Source organism: Lycium ferocissimum, unplaced genomic scaffold (assembly GCF_029784015.1).
Source record: "Lycium ferocissimum isolate CSIRO_LF1 unplaced genomic scaffold, AGI_CSIRO_Lferr_CH_V1 ctg2529, whole genome shotgun sequence".
Taxonomy (NCBI): Eukaryota; Viridiplantae; Streptophyta; class Magnoliopsida; order Solanales; family Solanaceae; genus Lycium; species Lycium ferocissimum.
Window position 1 is genome coordinate 44,139 of NW_026722179.1, and position 19,612 is coordinate 63,750.

Below are 19,612 nucleotides of genomic sequence, written 5' to 3' on the forward strand. Positions count from 1 at the left end.
GTTTGCATCTTTTCTAGCTTATTATGAATGGACTATGAAGGGGTTGACAAAAGAAGTATTATTAATTATCCAAATGACTCAAGAAGATTGGTTTAAAGATCATAATAATACAAACAGATCGATCTCCCTATAATATCCGTGTCCTCTGTAATAACATTTCACTGTAATGGCTAAGTTTTTTTTTTTTTTTTTTTTTTTTTTTTTTTTGAAACCAATTTTCATGGTATGTTATATTATGTGTTCTCTATAACATCATTTCATTATAATAGCCAACAAGTATTCAGATAAATGACGTTGTTATAAAGAAGTTTGACAATATATCTCAATAAGATTGTGTAACGCATTCCACTTGTTATAAAGTTTGCATCTTTTCTAGCTTATTATGATTGGTGGGGCTATAAACAATAGCCCACGTATTTTATAAGGGGTTGACAGACATTTTTTTGTGGGGAATGTCCTTCAAAGGCAGCGGTCTTTAATTTTTGCCCCTCAATTCGCTGGTGTTTAATTTTGCCCCTATTTCTCATTTATTGAAAATTTGTGGGCTAAAGTATTCTTTTCGCACCAAAAATTTTGGGTTCGATCCCCAGTAGAGTCGAAAATAGTAATAATAATTTCATAAGGTATAGGTTTCTATGTACCCATGCTTATTCGGGAGAAGTTACATAGAACCTATGTCTTGTCCGGTAAAGGTTCGTGGAAATGATTTCGCAACTATGCCTATAGGCATAGGTCCTATGTAGTTTCATAGAAGCCTTTACCGTGTCCAACATAGTTTCTATGTAATTACATAGCGAATAGGCATAGTTTCATATGAACTTATGCCTTGCGATTTTTTTTTTTGACCGAACGGGGGTTCGGACTCAGAACCTCGGGGTATTTTCGGCCACCTTTTTAAGCGAAGAGCAAAAATTAAAGATCAGCAATTTGAGGGGCAAAAATTAAAGATCAGCTCCTTTGAAGGGAAATTGTGCAAATTGCCCGAGCTGTATTATTATTCAAATGACTCGAGAAGATTGGTTTAAAGATCAGTATACAGCCGGATCTCTTTATAGTAGTCATCTTCTGTAATAACATTTTACCATAGCGACCAAGTTTCTATTGGGATTGATTTTTCATCTTATGTTTCAATATAGCAGTCAAAAACATTCGGACAAACAAGACTCTTACAAAGAAGTTTGATTGTATATCGCAACAAGATAGCGTAACGCATCAAACATGATTCACATGGCAAGGATATGATATTGATGTTAATACGTTGTTTACAAATATAACAGATTATGATTAATATGTATAATCAATCTGGCATCAGCACAATAATGGCCTGGGAATTTTAGCTTTCAAGATTGCGACTATATGACATCTTGTGCAATTATAGGTTTGATGGGAACGGATGATGTCATTAGTGCCTGCCATTTCCATATAACGCCAAATGATATGATTAACCACTATGTTGGATTTAACATAGGTGGTCCGAGGCCTGTAGATGGATTGGGACTTTGCAAATTCGTGGAAGAAAGGTTCTTCTTCCACATTTATCTAAAACAATTTTTATATGAAAAACATTTTACTCTTTACGTTTTATTTATTTATATGTAGTAAACATTTCCAATCAAGCGGGGGCCTAAGGTGGCTCCGGCAATGGTAGTAAAAAACCTTAACTCTCAACTAGTAGGTTAGGAATAGTGTGACATTATTAACATACTAGTTGAAAATGATATCTCTTGAGATATTATTCAGATGCCATCTCTTCTAAATAAATATATTCGTTATGTTATTTTAATTTACGCTTCACTCCTTTTTTAGCTTTGTAAAAACTAAAAATCAACCGAATTCTTTACAATGTCCTTAAGAACCTTATCCTCCAAAATATTTCTATTAACATTCCTAAAAATCAATATAAATAAAAACTAGTCATGTATCAAGATAAATGATTAAAGATAAGGGCCGATGATATCATTCTTCTCCTCCTTTCGCCCATCATTTTTACTAGACTTGTACATGCCATCAATCAACTATTCCTTAAATCTCAAACTAATTGAAGTCAACTAAGATGTCAAAATCCCTTGATGGCCCGAAAGCAAGATAAAATGATTGGGAAATTTGATATGGATGATGCTTGAGCAATATCATCATCAAAGAATATGCTATTGCCTTAACAGAAGGAAGGTTGTTTGCGCTGTGCCATGGGCTGGATAAGTTTTTGTTTAAGAGTTAACGAACATAAAACAGTAATTATATACCGTCCGTATATAGTTGTATATAAACTATTTATCTGATATATTAACCCAAATATATCACCATTATACCATAACTTTTGCTAGTATATATCATCAGTATATCATTAAATATAACATTATGTTTATATATGTACATTAATGTGCTCATAAGTAGCATAGTAATGCCCATTTTTGCAAAATATAGCGAGATTTTGCTATATTATGAAACATAGAAACACCTTGATTTCAAAACACATCGGATTACACTGTATCTGTGGGCATACAATATCTCATCCTCACTGAAATCGCACTGATACAGTATTTGTTCGTAACTGTATGTGTATGTATATGTGGCCAACTGTATATGTATGTATGTGCACAACATTGGCTAGACGTATGTGTATGTATATGAAGACATCAAATGTAGTGTGACCAACTGGATCCAAGGTATGTGTTTTCAAACAGTGTGTGCGCAGCATTGGCTATGTGGGAGGCCAACAGTTTATTAAAAGTATTTAATGTGTATTTGTATTCACAAGGAGAGAATACATCGATGAGTTGTACCAAAAAAAAAAAATACACCAAGGAGAACAAATATGTACATTAATGTGCTCATAAGTAGCATAGTAACGCCCATTTTGCAAAATATAGCGAGATTTTGCTATATTATGAAACATAGAAACATCTTGATTTCAAAACACATCGGAATACATTGTATCTGTGGGCATACAATATCTCATCCTCACTGAAATTTCACGGATACAGTATTTGATCGTAACTGTATGTGTATGTATATGTGGCCAACTGTATATGTATGTGTGTATGTGCACAACATTGGCTAGATGTATGTGTATGTATATGAAGACATCAAATGTAGTGTGACCAACTGGATAAGGTATGTGTTTTCAAACAGTATGTGCACAGCATTGGCTCGCTGCGTGGGAGGCCAACTGTTTATTAAGGGTATTTAATGTGTATTTGTATTCACAAGGAGAGAATACACCGATGAGTTGTACCAAAAACAAAAAATTACACCAAGGAGAACAAATACAGGAGATGAGGCACAAGGGGAAATTAAGCATTGATAGTTACATAAATATGAGAGGGGAACAAAATACATAGAGGATTTCTTGGATACATATCATATCGGCACAAATTCCGAATTGCACAGTACATATATGACTCTTGGGATCTCCTTCGACACCACCGCCTATACACCAGTGCAACTAAACCGCTAACGAACTCCGACGATGGAGAACAGGTGAGGTTGTGGTGGACAGTGGCAACTGGAATTTTTAGATACGTAGATACGTGTATGTGTATAAAAACTGTATAATATTGCTATTTTGATCTTTTTTAAAGAGTTACTCTATTGTAAATGTACACTTTGGTCCTTTCACGCACAGATTCAACGTGAATTGACAGAAAAGCCCTCGCCCTCAATGATATTTTTCATATTAACTATGGGCCCTAGTTTCTTTTCCATGCACTTGTTTGGATTTTTTTGAACACTTGTGGACCATTTTTTTTTTCTTTGTTGCCTGACAATTCATTTTGCTTTCTTCCGTGTTTACTGAATATTTGTTTTATCAAAGACTTTAACAAATTCTAATTTCTAATATTCTACTAAAAATACTTAGATCAGTTTTGAAGTTTCACAGATACTGATACATTAATTTTTTAATTAAAATTGTGATAGTGAATTATAAATTAGGGATAGAATGATTATTTTATATTACATTTGTTACGGTGCAGTGTTAGCGCTCGGAAAGTTACTTCGAACTTGTTGGTGCTCTTTCGGACTTTGTCGCCACTTAATTTTTAGAAAATTAGGAAAACCAGTAGTGAAGGGTTTATTCAAATACCGTGAAAAAAACTTTGTAACCCAAAGTTCTAGGTAAGGGTTCTGGTGATCCCCTAGCGAAGGTGTTAGGCACCCTAGTATTAAGGATCCGTACTATATGATTGACCTTCGAATTCCAGTGTATGATTATTTGCATGAACTGTTTATTTTGTGTTTATTTTCGCATTTTAAAAGACTGTCATTATTGCATATCATTTGGTTTTTGGAAAGAGAATTGAATATATTCCCCTTACATATGGGTACTTTAGGTTCGGATTTATAATATCCGGATAAGAATAATTTCCTTTTATGCAGAGGCGTATCTAGCATGTTAGATGGGGGTTCAATTGAACCCCTAACTTTTGATGTGGAGCATAAATTTATGTGTAAAAATTTACTAAAATTGTAATAAATAGTAGATATGAACCCATAACTTTAAAAATTTAATGGTTTAATTCTAAGAATCTCAGGATTGAACCCATAGAGTGTAAATCCTGGATCTGCCTCTGCTTTTATGTACAAGGATATTATATTTGTTTACAAAAGGTACAAAATGTTTTGGTTTTATAATATACATAAGTAAGTATATATCCTTTTTCTATTCATGCTGAATCCCACACTTAACTTCGGGTCAACCCGTATAATGCGTTAGAATGTCTTATCCTAAAACTTCGTATTTACGAACATTTTTACTTATTTTGAACAAGCTTAACTTATGAAAATGGTTTGTTTTAGTATTATGAATTTGTGGACAAATGTGTATATACAAAATTGATTTTTTGAATTTGGGTTTAAAGCCTAAAATATGACACTTTTATTGAAAGGATTGCATTTTCCGTTTGGGCCTGGCCCAAATTCTTATTTGCATTTTTTTTGTTTCCTTTTCTTAAAAATCAAATAAGGTTCAGTCCCAAAAATCTTTGTTTTATGTTGGACTTGGCCCCAAAATTATTTATTGGTTCCTGGGGGGCTTCAGCCCCAAAAACCTCTGTTTTTACTACTGGGCTCGGCCCAAATCATTTGACTTGAATTCGCTTTTGGTCCAGAAAATTGTACAAATGTATTCCTTGATTTAAAACATGAACCGATTTAAAGAGAAATGTCATAAGATTTGTAGTCTTAAAAATCCCTTTGTCCTTCTATTTTAACTTGTATTAACTATCCATTTAACTTGAGAAATTGTTATGCTAAATCCGATTTTTTGAAAATCGTTTGGGGACTTAAGGTCAACTAAACGGCATAAGCGATAATATATATGTTTTTTTCAAGCATTACAAATTGTCCTAAGAAGACTAGTTCAAACCCATGTACGGGCATACACGCATATTTATAAAGATTCCAATAATATATATGAGTTTTTTCAAGCATTACAAATACAAATATAACATTTTCTAAAAATGACAAAAAATAATAAAAGAGCGAAGGCAGGTTAGGGGTGAACCAAGCCCCCTAGTTGGCCATTTTCACCCGTGGAGTCCGGGTCGAAAATTGGGCCTTCATCCGACGTATATTTATAATATTAGCCTCCTTTCTTCGTCTTGGACCCTTTATGTGAAAGGATTGCCTGTTGGGCCTTGACCTAACATGTTGGCTTTGGACTCGGCCTGTGGCCTATTTCCCATATATGACTACGATGAAGAAAAGGAAAGAAAAAGGAACCATTTTTATAAAGTGACATAAAAATGGTTATTTTTGCAAAATTTATTTCTTAAAAAAAATATCAAAAAAATACACTTTACAAAAGTATCATTTTTGTACTTTAAAAAAATATACGCACTACAAATGGCACACGAAAATGTCAAATGATGAACATATACGTTATTTTTAAATACATAACTATGGGGGTTTATAGTGGCCTAGAAGCCTAAGTTTGATTTTTAAAGAAAAGGACCAAGTAATATTTTCGCACTTTTGTAATGTCATTACCTCTGCAAAGTTGTTTTTAGCTAAGTGTTAGACATGGGTGGGCCTGGGGATGAGAGGTTAAACTTAGAATGGGCCGTGCCCAATCACACTACTCAATCAAGATTTTGTCCGAGTATTTCATTTAAGTGGATAAATGGGTTGTCTACCTCCTTTCCATTTGATATACACTTCTGCGGCATTTTTAACCCTATATACACATACATATACACAATATACCTGATGATATACCATATAGGTATATACTCTCTCATCATCATTGTTCCTTTTATCAATGCCTATGTATATCACCATGTATATTCCTTCTTGAACTTAGATTAAGTCTTAAATCTGCTCTTAGTTATTAACCTCCTAATCATCTTTCAATCTCTAAATAAGGATATCAATCCTAAACTAAGGCAAACTTAAGTTCAACTAATCAAGCTAAACATTAGGTGAGTCATTCATACAAATTTTAGTACAAAACTCAAGCCTCTGGCAATTTGTAGAGCAAACATAGAGAAGTCAAATTATACATATTGCTGCTCATGATTCTGAGCAGGGTCAAGTAAAGAGAATGCATTCACTCAATGAATCAAGCACAAACAAAAGGGCCACAGGGGAGGGAAAGTTCACATTATCTATAAAATAAAATAAAAGAATACAAGGATATGAAGCTATCAGTTCAGGTGAGCAGAAATGGCACAAGAAGGACAGGGTTGTAATAGGTTCAAATGACCACAAGTCACCCAGAGATGACCCTTTACTTCAGTCCTTTTAACAGTAACAAGAGCATGTAAAAGAGGAGTGTACATCATTCGTATGAATTGCCACTTAGGTAATATGGAAAGAAAAGCCATGTTTCTACAAGATCTTCACAGAAAAAGAATGGCAAAAGGACTCAATAAAATTAAATGATTTTAGTTGTTTTAGTGTTCCCTTCCAGACACAACCTGATTATCAATATCTCAGCTTAACCTATACTCTTTGTTTTCAGAATTCAATCAAACTACTTATATATAAACCCTCTACTAATTTTAAACAAGGCTATTTGGACCAGACAGTCCGAAGAATTCAAACAGCTGCAACATTTCATGTCATAAAGGGACTTAGACCTCAAAGCTTTTACCAAATCCCTTTTTTAAGAGTCAGCAGCCTGAAGTGAGCAATCTCTTCCTTCATTTTTAACAACTTGTCTTGACAGATTCATTTTAGGTCCCTTTCTCCTTTTGGTTTAGTGATAGCAGTTAGATAATGTGAACATACACCCCATAGGCATGTACGACATACCATGGCACCCCTTATCTGGAAAGAAATGCTATGATCCAAGTTATACTTCGTTCATGCTTAACCCTCTTTTTAATGTGTCTTTAAAAGGCTCCCTCATGTCAAGTGGTTTACAATTCACTTATACACACTTAAACCTCCCCAAATGCCATCACTAAGCCAAGTCTGTATAATCATTCTAACTTAATTTATAAAGGTACTGCTGATTAATCATGATCACAGATAACCATAAGCTAACACAGTATTATCAGTATTCCACCTTAGCTAAGCATACTCACCTCAATAACACTCTTAAAACCAACAAATCATCACTCAAATTAAACAAGGAAGACTGCAAGAAAGTAATCACGAGATAACCTCAACTAAGCATAATCCATATCAGTACTACTCCTAAACTAAGTATATTATCACTAACAGTCAAACTAAGCAAAGAAAAACAAGCTAACCTTAACTAGCATAACTCATATTAACAATGTTCCCAAACTAAACAGATCACTAGTACTCAAACTAAACAAAGAAGACTATAAACAAGATAAATGGTTACCTTTTTGATGTGCAGCCGCGAACAAGATTGAATTTGGAGCCTTAGCGCTTCCAATCCAAGAACTCAGCCACACAAATAGAGAAGAAATAAATTTTAGAACTAAGAAAGGACTTCGATTTTAAAGCTAAGTCTAAAATTTTACTAACAGCTTAAATTTCGAGTTAAATACTCAAGATTCAAGCTTGGATTCTGAAACTTGTTTAAGTGTGAGGGTTGGGGTTCTATTTATAAAACCCCAGAACTGTTGAAAATCCCTAAAACAACGATGTAGGACTTGTATTTTTTTTCAGATGCAAAACGCTTAATTCATGAAATCTACGGCTAGGATTTAAAGAAAACACACACATACGGTCGGATTTGACCTATTCTAGGTCGATCCGACCCAAACCATTGTGAACCAATGAGAATCAGTCTTTAAAATTCAAAATAGGACAACATCAACAAAAATATGCAATGTTTTACTTTAATATTAACACAAAATGCAAAAAAAAAAGAGTTTGTTACCATTTCTGATGCTTCAAGGGTGGTGTTTGTTGAAATGGAGCGGAGAAAACGGAGATAGCAATTAATGCTGCCCAAAACGAACGTACAAAAGCTGAGAGGGGACTGTACTCTCTGCGCGTTGCCATTTTTGGCATGAGAGAGATGAGGTGGCGCTAGAGTTTGCACGAAAGAGGAAGGGAGAGAGGAGAGGGAGTATAGAGAGTGTGTTTGGTGTGGAGTAAAAATGAAAAGAGAAGGAGGAGTTTTGCCCCCTTAAGCTGAGGCGTGTTTGTGGGGCCGGGTCGGTCCACTTTATTGGACCAGGCTCGGTCCAAAATTTTAAAGAAGAAGAAAGCGGCCTATATATATATATATATATTCAGTGTATACACGCCTATAAAGGGTAAGATGAGTAAATTAAATAAATGGGTAAAGCTGACCACAGTATTATAATTAGGACATAATTAACCTATTAATTAATTTTCTTTTTTTTTTTTTTTTGCGCGGATTGCCCTTCATTTGGGGTGGTCTTTAATTTTTGCCCTTCAAATTGGTGGTCTTTAAGTATTGCCCCTCGCCTAACACCCTGAGGTTGTGGGTTAGAACCCCAGCTCAGTAAAAAAAAAAAAAAATTCGCAAGGCAGAATATTCGCGAGGCTGATCTTGCAAAATTCTGCCTATTTGGGCCTTAAGGCAGAACTTGCCTGGGCACAGGCAGAATTTCTGGCCCTTTTCTGCCTTAAGGGCAGAATTTAAAGACTACCTTTTTTAGGGGTAAAAATTAAAGACCACCTCCAACGAAGGGCAATCCTGCAAATTTCCCACTAATTTAAAAATGCGACTAATTATGCTAATGGGCTTAGCTTTGCAAATATGACCTTAATTGATTTTTATCTAATTGATTATTATAATCATGGCCATATTTGGCCTAATAAGTCATTAAAGTTAATAATGACCTTAATTAATTTAAGTCAATGAATTGGTTATTTTAATTAAGGCCAATGAATTGGTTATTTTAATTAAGGCCATAATCAAATCAATGAAACCATCAAAAGGTTAGTTTTGCAAAAATGACCCCAATTGCCTTAAACCATGAATTGGTTATTTCAATTGTGGCCATAACAGAAACAATTAAAAGTCAATTTGTATTAATGACCATAATTGACTAATCAACCAATTATCATAATTAAAAACTAGAAATAATTATGATTAATTCTAACAAATTATGCTAATGCATATTAAATATACATAATTAAGGATTGAGGGATAAAATGGTCAATTCTTTTAATTAATCAAATTCCTTGGATTAAAGGAAATAAAATATTTTCTAATTTGAAATTTGACAATTTAAACAATCAAATAAATAATTATTTAAAATTGCTTTTCTCTTTGGTTAAATCTAGCAAATAACTCATATTTATTGTAAAATGTGCCAATTAATTCCTAAATGATCTATAATATTATAGAAAATATTTTACCATATAAGAATGGTAGAATGTTGACCTAAATAATTTTATTAAATTATTTTGACCTCTAAAAATGCATGGTTCACTCCGTTTATCATCCAAGGGCCCTGCATAATTAAAATAAATTACGGGAGGTCAAAAATTAGGTGTCAACAACATTGATCCCATTGTATGGCACAATTGTCATAAGGATATTTTAACAGGAATTTCATTATAAATTTTAAATTTATTTTATTAATTTTCTTCAGAAAATTTATGGCATTTGAAATTAAATAGCTTGACCCAACGAGAGGCGATAGTACTTTTATAACTTAATGTTAAATTTAATTATTTATCACACAAATTATTCATCATTTAGTCTTAAACTCATTTATTAATAATTAATATGTAGATATTTTATTATTTTTTAAATCTTTCTAACAACATCACTTTTGAATTTCATCCTAATTTTACATCCTTTAAATATTATGTTACACTTGATAATCATGAAAAAGTACCTTCAAAAAGAATTGTAGTATCATGTTGGGCTTGTGCTCTGCACGGGCTCCATCTTAACAAAACGCTTACTTTTATATTAGCCATGTTTTGAACATACAAATTTAGTGTTTGAGTAATTGCCATTAAAAAAGTTGAAGATTTGAGTCGGTTTATTATTTAAAATAAGATTGAAAAGAACTTACGAAAAGGTTGAGTATGCTCATAATTGTACCAACTGTAGCCGTAAAATGACAGGATTAAATTACTTTATTACATCTAACTATTTTCGAATTATGCTTAGGGTCAGTAAATATTGATCATATTATAGTACGTGAACCTTTTTTAACATCTTTACTTTCTCTTTAAATTTTTCTTGAGTAGGCAAAAAAGGATTAATTGAAAGTTTCAAATAGTGTATAATAAAATAATATAATTTTGTTCATGTTGGGAAAGCCCTCGTCACTAGTATCACTATAAGCAGCAATGGAGACGCTATATCAGGTAATTTTTCTAATGTTGTATGAGAAGAAATGTTGCCCTTGTAACATTTTTTTGTGCAGATTTCCCATCTTTTGGGGCGGTCTTTAATTTTTGTCCCTCAAATTGGTGGTCTTTAATATTTACCTTTCACTTAACACTTAGAGGTCCTGGGTTCGAACCCAGGCTCAGTAAAAAAAATAAAAAAAATCGCAGGGCATAAGTTGGGATTCGCAAGGCATAAGTTGGCCTTAAGGTAGAAGGCAAGGCAAACTTTTAGCCAAAGTTAGGCCTTAAGGTAGATGTTTGCAATTTTTTTTTTTTTTTTTTGGCCTCAAGGCATAAGTTGGGGTCTGTGAATCCCAACTTATGCCTTGCGAAATTTTTTAAAATTTTTTCAAACCCGAAATCAAGGGAATTTTAGCGAAAGTTAAAAATTAAAGACCACTGATTTGAGGGACAAAAATTAAAGACCACCCCCAGTGAGGGAAAATCCTGCAAATTGCCCAGGTTGCAATGCAATGTGTCTTTAGGCCCAATGATAGAGTGCTACTGCAGCCCATCAGGTTTACTTATAAGCCCAATAAGTAGACCATATAGATAAAAAATGGGATTTTTACATGGCATGACAAACTTATACTAGATAATTATATTTAGTAGCTATAGTTTGTCTTAATTACTTTCCATTGCAAACATCAATATGTTAATCACATTTCATAATCACACTCAGTAAAACAAGGTAAAAGAAATCGTATCCCCATTTCACACTTTTCAAACCGTTTTTCTCTCATCCCGTAGCAATCTTCTCCGAAATTTTCTCCATTTCCCTTCTACACGATCCTCACCCGATTCACTCATCCTAAATCGTAGCCGCGCACTAATAGGTAAGTTATTGGGTAGTTTTTTAGTTTTCTATCAGGTATTTTGTTCTCTACAATCTTGCCCTCTATAATTTTAAGGAACAAATTTTACTTCATTGTGTGTTTTTTGCGTTTTGTATGCAAAAAAGTGTCCGCCATTGTTAGGGTTTTTGAAGAAGTCGAATTGGGGTTAATGGCAGACGGAAGCACTCCAAGCAGAATAACTAGAGGTATACCCAATAATGTGCAGTATTTTGATGATGCTCCATCCTTTGATTTGTGTATCTCTCAAGATGAACAAGAAATTGCAGGCTCTGTTGCTAGAATGGCTGCCCAAAGTAGTAGTATCAAACGAAAAGATGTAGTTCAGACTCCATCAAATTCGAAAGCATCCGTACCTAGTACTGATAAGCGGAGAAAACTCATCGATGACGCTTCAGGGAGCAAGGGGAAAAATGTTGTTGTAGATGCGCCTCAAAAGATGTTTTCGGAGGTACCGTATTTCTTTTCATGAAGTTGTGAATACAATGTATCTGTGTATTTTTAGTTTTTCAATGTTTGATACAATTTTTCCCCTTTTTATTGATAGTGTATTTTAATTTGATTTTAGTCGTGAAATACAATGTCATATTCTGTGTATGTGTTTTGTATATGATTTTACCGGTGAAAATACAATGCTAATAGATACATTGTATAAATTGAGTATTTTAGTTTTGATACAATATATTTTGTAATGAGTATTCTACATTATGCACCTTGCCATTTACCTTTTTTTAGAGTTATTGTATTTTACTTTGTAGTGGGGGTGAATACAACATAGCTGTGAACACAATCAAAAAAATGGATACACTGTATAAATTGAGTATTTTAGTTTTGATACAATATATTTTGTAATGAGTATTCTACATTATGCACCTTGCCATTTACCTTTTTATAGAGTTATTGTATTTTACCAGAGTGGGGTGAATACAACATAGCCGTGAAACATACCCAAAAATGGATACCGTATAAATGTTCGTATTTAGATTTGATACAATATATTTTGTAATGAGTATTCTACATTACGCACCTTGCTATTTACCTTTTTTAGAGTTTTTGTATTTGTATTTTACCAAAGGCGTGAATACAACATAGCCGTGAACACAAGGCAAAAAATAGATATGATCGTATATATGATCGTATTTAGATTTGATATAATGTATCATTGATCATGTTTTTATCGATATTGTATTTAATCATTTCTTGTGAAAGATCCTCCACACATTCGGTGAACACGAGTTGTTACACAAATATGAGGTATTTAAACAAACTTAAGGACAAAACTAACCGATGAGCAAGACAAATTATTCGTGGATACTTGCTGTGTGTATTCCTCCGTACGCAAGATCGCGAGGTCCAAGCAACGTATTTCGAGGTGTCAGATGGGAGAGAGTAGCTCACGATAGCTCTACCTGTTTTTTTTACGGACATAAAATGGTAGGAATTGCGCTTTCTATTAGGGAATTCGCACTCATTACCGGGTTTGAAGTGTATTGGCGATAAGACGATTTTAAAGTCAACCGAAAACGGAAAATAGGATATTGGAACAATATTTTCGTGGTTCTAAAAAATTGCCAAAAAAAGGCGTATTTGGTTGATTGCTTATGGACAAAAATCGGGTCTTCATCGATGGCGATGCCGTTAAGATTGCTATATTATATTTCATACATACATATATCTTGTCCAATGAGAAGAATGCCACAAGGATACCACTGCTACATTTTGAATTGGTGGAGACTGGTAGATACAGGGATTTCCCATGGGCTAAGTTAGCATTCTGCGATTTGATCAAAAGTACACTAGAAGACGATCGGAGAAAAAGTTTTATCGGCTTCATTAATGCCCCTTGCCATGCAAGAATGGTTGTACGAGTGTTGTTCATGTGTTGACAACACTCTTGCAGTTTAAGTCGGGTGACAACATCCCTGAATTTTTTAATCGAGGACCATAGAAAGCCAACCAACTTTTAAAGACCCGATGGACGGATGTTTAAAGTTAAGATAACAAATTTAATTTGTTGTTCCTACTCTTTGAATTTTGTATCTTAATTTCTCTATGTTAATTTGTATACATACATAATCATGAATACATTAAATGGTGTATGTATATAAATTACAAATACACAACAAATTGCATTATTTATTTTTATACACATACTGACAGAAATTGAAATGTTGCTTAGAGACGCATTCATTTGACAACATAGTGCCGACCATTAATGAGGTTGCTTGCCTTCAATTGCCCCCGCGCTTGTCATTGGTGTGGCACAAACTACCAATGCCCCGATGCTTGCATACGATGATTTTGATGATTTAGTTCTACCCCACCTCACAAGTTAAACGTAAGTTAGAGAGACTCCGCTGAGGTTCTTCATCCAAGAAAACAAGTCCTCGCCCCAAAACAAAGCTTCCAACTTCCAACATTAATACCCCGGGAAGATGCCTTTTGTACAATCTAAAATGCCAAGGCATCCAAAAACCCCATTTGTCCGCATGACATCCCTACAACCAACAAACAAGACGAAGCCGTCTCTCATAAGGCAAGAATTTGATGATTTTAAGAAGTCAAGAGTAATTTATAGCTTTCAATTATTTTTATATCATGTGTTTTGAAAGTGTATGATAAGCATAATATATTGATATTTAATTCAAAATTTAGGTCAAGGACGAGTTTAATGATCTTCGCACAACGATCAATGACAACTTCACAAAGGTACTTCAAGCCTATCAAAGGGAATAATGATTCGATGTGTAAAACAAAACAATTAAAAACAAGACTATATTCAAGTCAAATAAATATACATTTTTTTTTCCTTACGTGGGGTCACAAAAGGGATCTCCATTTCGCCGCATGACATTGGAATACATCGCCTAGCTTGATGACAACATCTTTGATACACCACCAAATCAAAATGACTTGCACAAATTTCATATTCCAACCGAGGTAATTTGTCCGATTTCAAGATTTTTATCAAGTATTCTTTATTTATATTTCATTGTATTTCAATTTTGTTGATGTCTAATTATGTGCATACGAATATAAATGAATACAACCGCACCGACCGTATACGAATACAACTCCATTTAGATACGATCAGATACACGAATACAACCCGAGAACACAAAGTATCGCATACCCCCGTATTTGTATACATGATTGTATATATGAATATAATTTACTGTGTATATATGACTGTATATGAATAAATCTGCAAACGAATAGAATATTTCTTGATTATCGAACTGGCTGTATATATGAATCCAACTTAAACTACATATGTACTGTCTGTGTATACGAATACCGATATTTGATACAACTGTCTGTATGTGTATACATGAATATAAGTGTACTGTGTATATATTACTGTATATAATTAAATCTGCAAACAAATACAACTTAATGTATTCACTCGCTAACAACATGTATATATATAGATACGGATAATTTTTTCAACATCGATACATAACGTTAATACCGTATTTCACACATGTATTGTGGCTTGTAGACGCGTGTCACCAAGGGTAATTCGAGCGAGATACAAGTATGGCCGATACAAAAGAGATTCAGCGAAGAGGTGTCATTTTTGGACAACACATTTAATCGTAGGTATTAAACCATATTTAATCCTGTTTTATAACTCTTTTGTTCAAAGTTTTGGTAACTGTTTTATAGTTTGCTTAATTCCGTTAAAAAGTGTCATCTAATGTTATCGTAGGTCTTCGGATCTCAGATCCCAATTGAGACATCTCAAAGAATAGCTTGATGTTTCACATCGCTCTTGATGTCATGCATAGCAACGAAGGAGTCCCATGTCATGGTGACAAACTCGCCCATTTATGCCCCGATTTAAGCGTGTATCGTCTACTACACTTTGTGATGGTAACTGATCCAAAACAAGAGAAAAAAGCAACATCGGCGATGACAAACAGATTGTTCAGTACTACAAATACGTGGCCATCGGAGTTGGCGGATTTAATTGCTTCCATCTCAAATTACCATATCAAGAATTGTGATGACATTGCGTAAAGATAGACGTCCCGGGCCATTGCAAATATCCCCCTATATGACAAATTTTGGCTCAACTTCGGGTTTGTGTTATTGTATATTTCATTTTTGTATGCTTGTAGTCCATTTTTTCTTGTATTTTAATTTGATTTAACCGAATTCAAGCAGTAGTTGGCTTAAGCCGATCGAGATATTATACAAAAAACACCCATTCGAGAATAATTCCATCAATGTGGCCATATGATGAAAAGCTCTTGCCGACTTCTCAAAATGGTCGGGTAGGTGAGGGGTTGCTTGTTAGATATGATACCAAGTAAGTTATTTTATCTACCACACTTAGTTGTTTTAATAGATTTTTTTCAATAATTTTGTTACATGTATTTTGTATCTACTTTATAGAAAGAACAAAGAGGACCATTACAAAAAGGAAAGGCAACACCTGCCAAATTTTATGGACTTTGGTATTCAAAATCAATGACAAAAATTGGTTCTACCTTTTTGTCAAACGGATGGACAAGATGTGGAATGATGAGGTGCGATGTATCTTTATTTTTCAAATATAGTATATATTAGTATGTCTTCCACGCCATCGTTTGTATACTTTTTTTATGCAAGACATTGATGTCATCTTTTACTACTTCCGAAAGAAAGTAAAGTATGACACAAGTAGCAAATTCAAGTTTACCACTATCGATCGTGTTTTCATGACAAAAATTGATGCAATAAACAAAGTGTATGTGACCTTGACGGTGCAACAAGCGTGGAAAACATGAAGATATTTTACGTGAATACGTGAAAGGCCACCGGTTGCAATGCACTCGTCCCGTGGCATTTTGTTGACTATGTATTTATCCTAGTCAACATGAAAGATAAAAAATCATTGTCCGTTAAGTAACCTCCTATCATTCATGGAAAGACGTTTATATGTTTATGACTCCTACCGATCTGGCCGTGTCACGATGAAATTAATATAAAATAAACAACCGCCTCATCACGTTGCCTCCGTACTTACATCTCACCGACTTCTATGTTGAAAAAAAAAAGGAATTGATTTTACTCATCACCCGCATACAAAGACAAAGCACCTACCGATAAGTTTGAAGTCGTGTTTGTCGACAACCACACAAAGAAAGTCCCGAGAAGATGATGTTCGTTTCTTTATTCTCTATACTTACATATACGCACATAAATTATTGTTTTAAAATACATATCTTTTTCATATTTGTGGGACCGCGGGATATATGTTGTTGCATTTGCGGAGTATCGAGTCACTGAGAAGCTATTCCACCCAAAGATCTTGATGCCGAGTTACTTGGATGAGATATGGTGCACTTGGGTTTACGCTCGTAAGAAGATCGTCGTTGCCATAAGCGACAACGAGGCTCCTCCAAAGCCAGCTAGAGCAAATGGCAGCATTTTGATCAAGTTGAATTAAACATAGTTAATTAGATTCAAGTTTCTTGACTGTAAAACAGATTATGATGGTGTTTTCATCCTTTATGTTGTTGACTTTTTGATGACTAAAAGGCAATTATTAGTATGAATACTCAATGTTCAGTTACTCTTTTAATGAATATAATCTGATTTTTTACAATGTATTCATGTTTTGTTATATCTCATAATTGTATTCAGAGTTGAATAATTTTCGTGTGATACAACATATGTTGGATACAGTGTTGTATCTCATAGTATGAATACACAATACACAATTTTGATGGTTATTTGAATAAAATGAGGACACACACCTTGTAGTTAAGAAACTTTTGGACGTGCATTTCATCGAATGAAGCAGCAATTATTTTGCATTCACAGTAATATTCACACATAGTTGTATCCGTAATCAACATATGTTAAATACACCCACACAAAATTGTATCTGCACTCAGTAATGTATTCACTTAAAGGCTGTATTCACACAAAATTATATTTTGGGATTCAGAATATCTTGGATACAAGTTAGTGCAAATAGTTGTATACGCATTCAGAGTTGTATTCACACGTTGCTGTATCTAGTATCAGCAGATGTTGAATACATCCACAGACAGAATTTGCATCTGCACTCAGTAATGTATCCACACAAAGCTGTATTCACACAAAAGGTGTATTTTGGATTCAGAATATACTGGATACAAGTTAGTGCAACTAGCTATTTTTTGTATGCAGAGTTGTATTCACACATAGCTGTATATGCAATCAGCATATGTTGAATACAGCCAAACAAGATTTTGTGTATCTGCAATCAGGAATGTATCCACTTAAAATTGTATCCACATAAAATTGTATTCTGGTTTCCGGGATATTTTGGATGCAAATAATTCAAATAGCTATAGAACATAGTTGATAGATATCATTCCTTCATACAATGCTTCGCTTTCGATCTTTAGTATTGTTTAAGTAGTAAACTTTAGTATTGGTACAGCTTTTAAATCATGAACAAAATACACCACAAACACTTCAATGCTTTCCTATAAAATCGTTTCCTTTATTCGTTGTTCCGTACAAACATACAGACCAAAAATCGTGGAACGTAAACGACAATAGTCCTTTGCAGTTGATTTGGTCCAATATTGAAAAACATTAGAAAGCAAGATTTAGAACGGAAACACCAACTACTTTCTTTGAGGCTCATTTGTACAAGAACGCCTATTGTGTCCAACATGTCCACACCTACTACACGAATTTGTACGTTTAGTTGAAAACCATTCAGATAAAGAATTATCGAGGCGGTCTCTTGTATCTTGGTGGAAAGACTACCTCTTCCAAATGTATCCAGGTATTTTCCATTCACTCTCATCGGGTAGAGGATAAACTGGGATATCATAAGTCTTCATCACAATTTCAGGTTTGTATATTTTTGAGCAATAGTCATTTACTGTGAGATTTTTTTTCTAAGAACAGCTCCTGTACGTGGGGTGGAATCTCCTCCATCGAAACTCTTTGCAACCGCATGTCTTCTTTTCAATACAAACTATGAAACGCCGCCCCTCATCAATTACCGTGTGCACGTATTCGGTTGACGGTATTACCTAAGAAACCATACAAAAACATATTAGCATGTTGGTTGTGCATATTTCGACTAATATATAAATATAAGAACCATACATACCATGAAATATACCAAAGAAATTAAATACACAAACAGATACACATAAAGTAACCGTCATGCGTGCAGATTTACTCTCATTAATGGAAAGCATTTCATTGAATCTCTTCCCAAGTGTTGTGAATGTATATGAACCATTTTGTCGGTTAGTGAAATTCCAGTGCCCAAACATAATCCGAACTTCTTCAAGAAAATCAAATATTGGCAATTCTCTTGCTTGTACGAGAGCTGAATTGATAGACTCAGCAATATTAGACCTCATTGTCCATGCTCGGTTGATCTGGAGCATAAAGCCTAGACCACTTTTTCCTTCCGCTAACTCCAAGTAATCCTTTACACGAATATCCACCGTCGCAACCTTTTCCATTAGCATGTCAAACTCATCCCGTGTATACGCTTTTATCATTGCATAGTACACCCCACTCAAAGACCTTGTGACTCTTTCTATATTTATTGTATACATTCTTCCAAAGATGCCATATGCATGCAAAACGGGGAACATTAGGATATACTTTGGATACAACCTTGATGGATTCATGCCTATCGATACAACACACATGCTCTCCCGTAGCCCATAAGCTTCCTTGAACTCGTTCAAGAACCATGTCCAAGACTTATCATTTTCTGAATCAATCACGCCATACGCCAAAGGTAGTATATTCCCTGCAAAATCAGTTGAATACATAATTTTTTTTTGAGTTCTATAAGCTTTTTATATAACTAAAATGATCGATTTTGAAATACCTGCACCATCCATCGTGTTCGCTGAAACAAATGTCCCATTGTATGCTGTTTTGATATGGCTGCCATCTACAACCACGATGGGTCGACAACATTCAAACCTCTTTATAAAGGCATACAATGCTACAAAAAGATACAAGAACTCATTTTCAGATGTTTTCTTCAT

The 19,612-nt window shown here is 34.2% G+C and overlaps 1 protein-coding gene across 1 annotated transcript; it reads right to left on the minus strand.

The window, feature by feature from the left end:
* Window positions 1-17,773: 17,773 nt before the first annotated feature.
* Window positions 17,774-19,612, minus strand: LOC132043480 (uncharacterized). Its single transcript, XM_059433950.1, has 3 exons — window positions 19,450-19,612; window positions 18,709-19,368; window positions 17,774-17,835 (listed from the first exon to the last, which is right to left on the minus strand). Exons 1-3 carry the CDS (start codon window positions 19,610-19,612, stop codon window positions 17,774-17,776), a joined length of 885 nt encoding a protein of 294 aa, XP_059289933.1.

Coding starts and splice junctions, on each gene's coding strand:
- LOC132043480 (XM_059433950.1), bottom strand. CDS start 19,612: ATGAAGAAAACATCTGAAAATGAGTTCTTGTATCTTTTTGTAGCATTG. Junction 19,369..19,449: donor GAACACGATGGATGGTGCAG/GTATTTCAAAAT, acceptor CTGATTTTGCAG/GGAATATACTACCTTTGGCG. Junction 17,836..18,708: donor TTTCTTTGGTATATTTCATG/GTATGTATGGTT, acceptor TCCTGATTGCAG/ATACACAAAATCTTGTTTGG.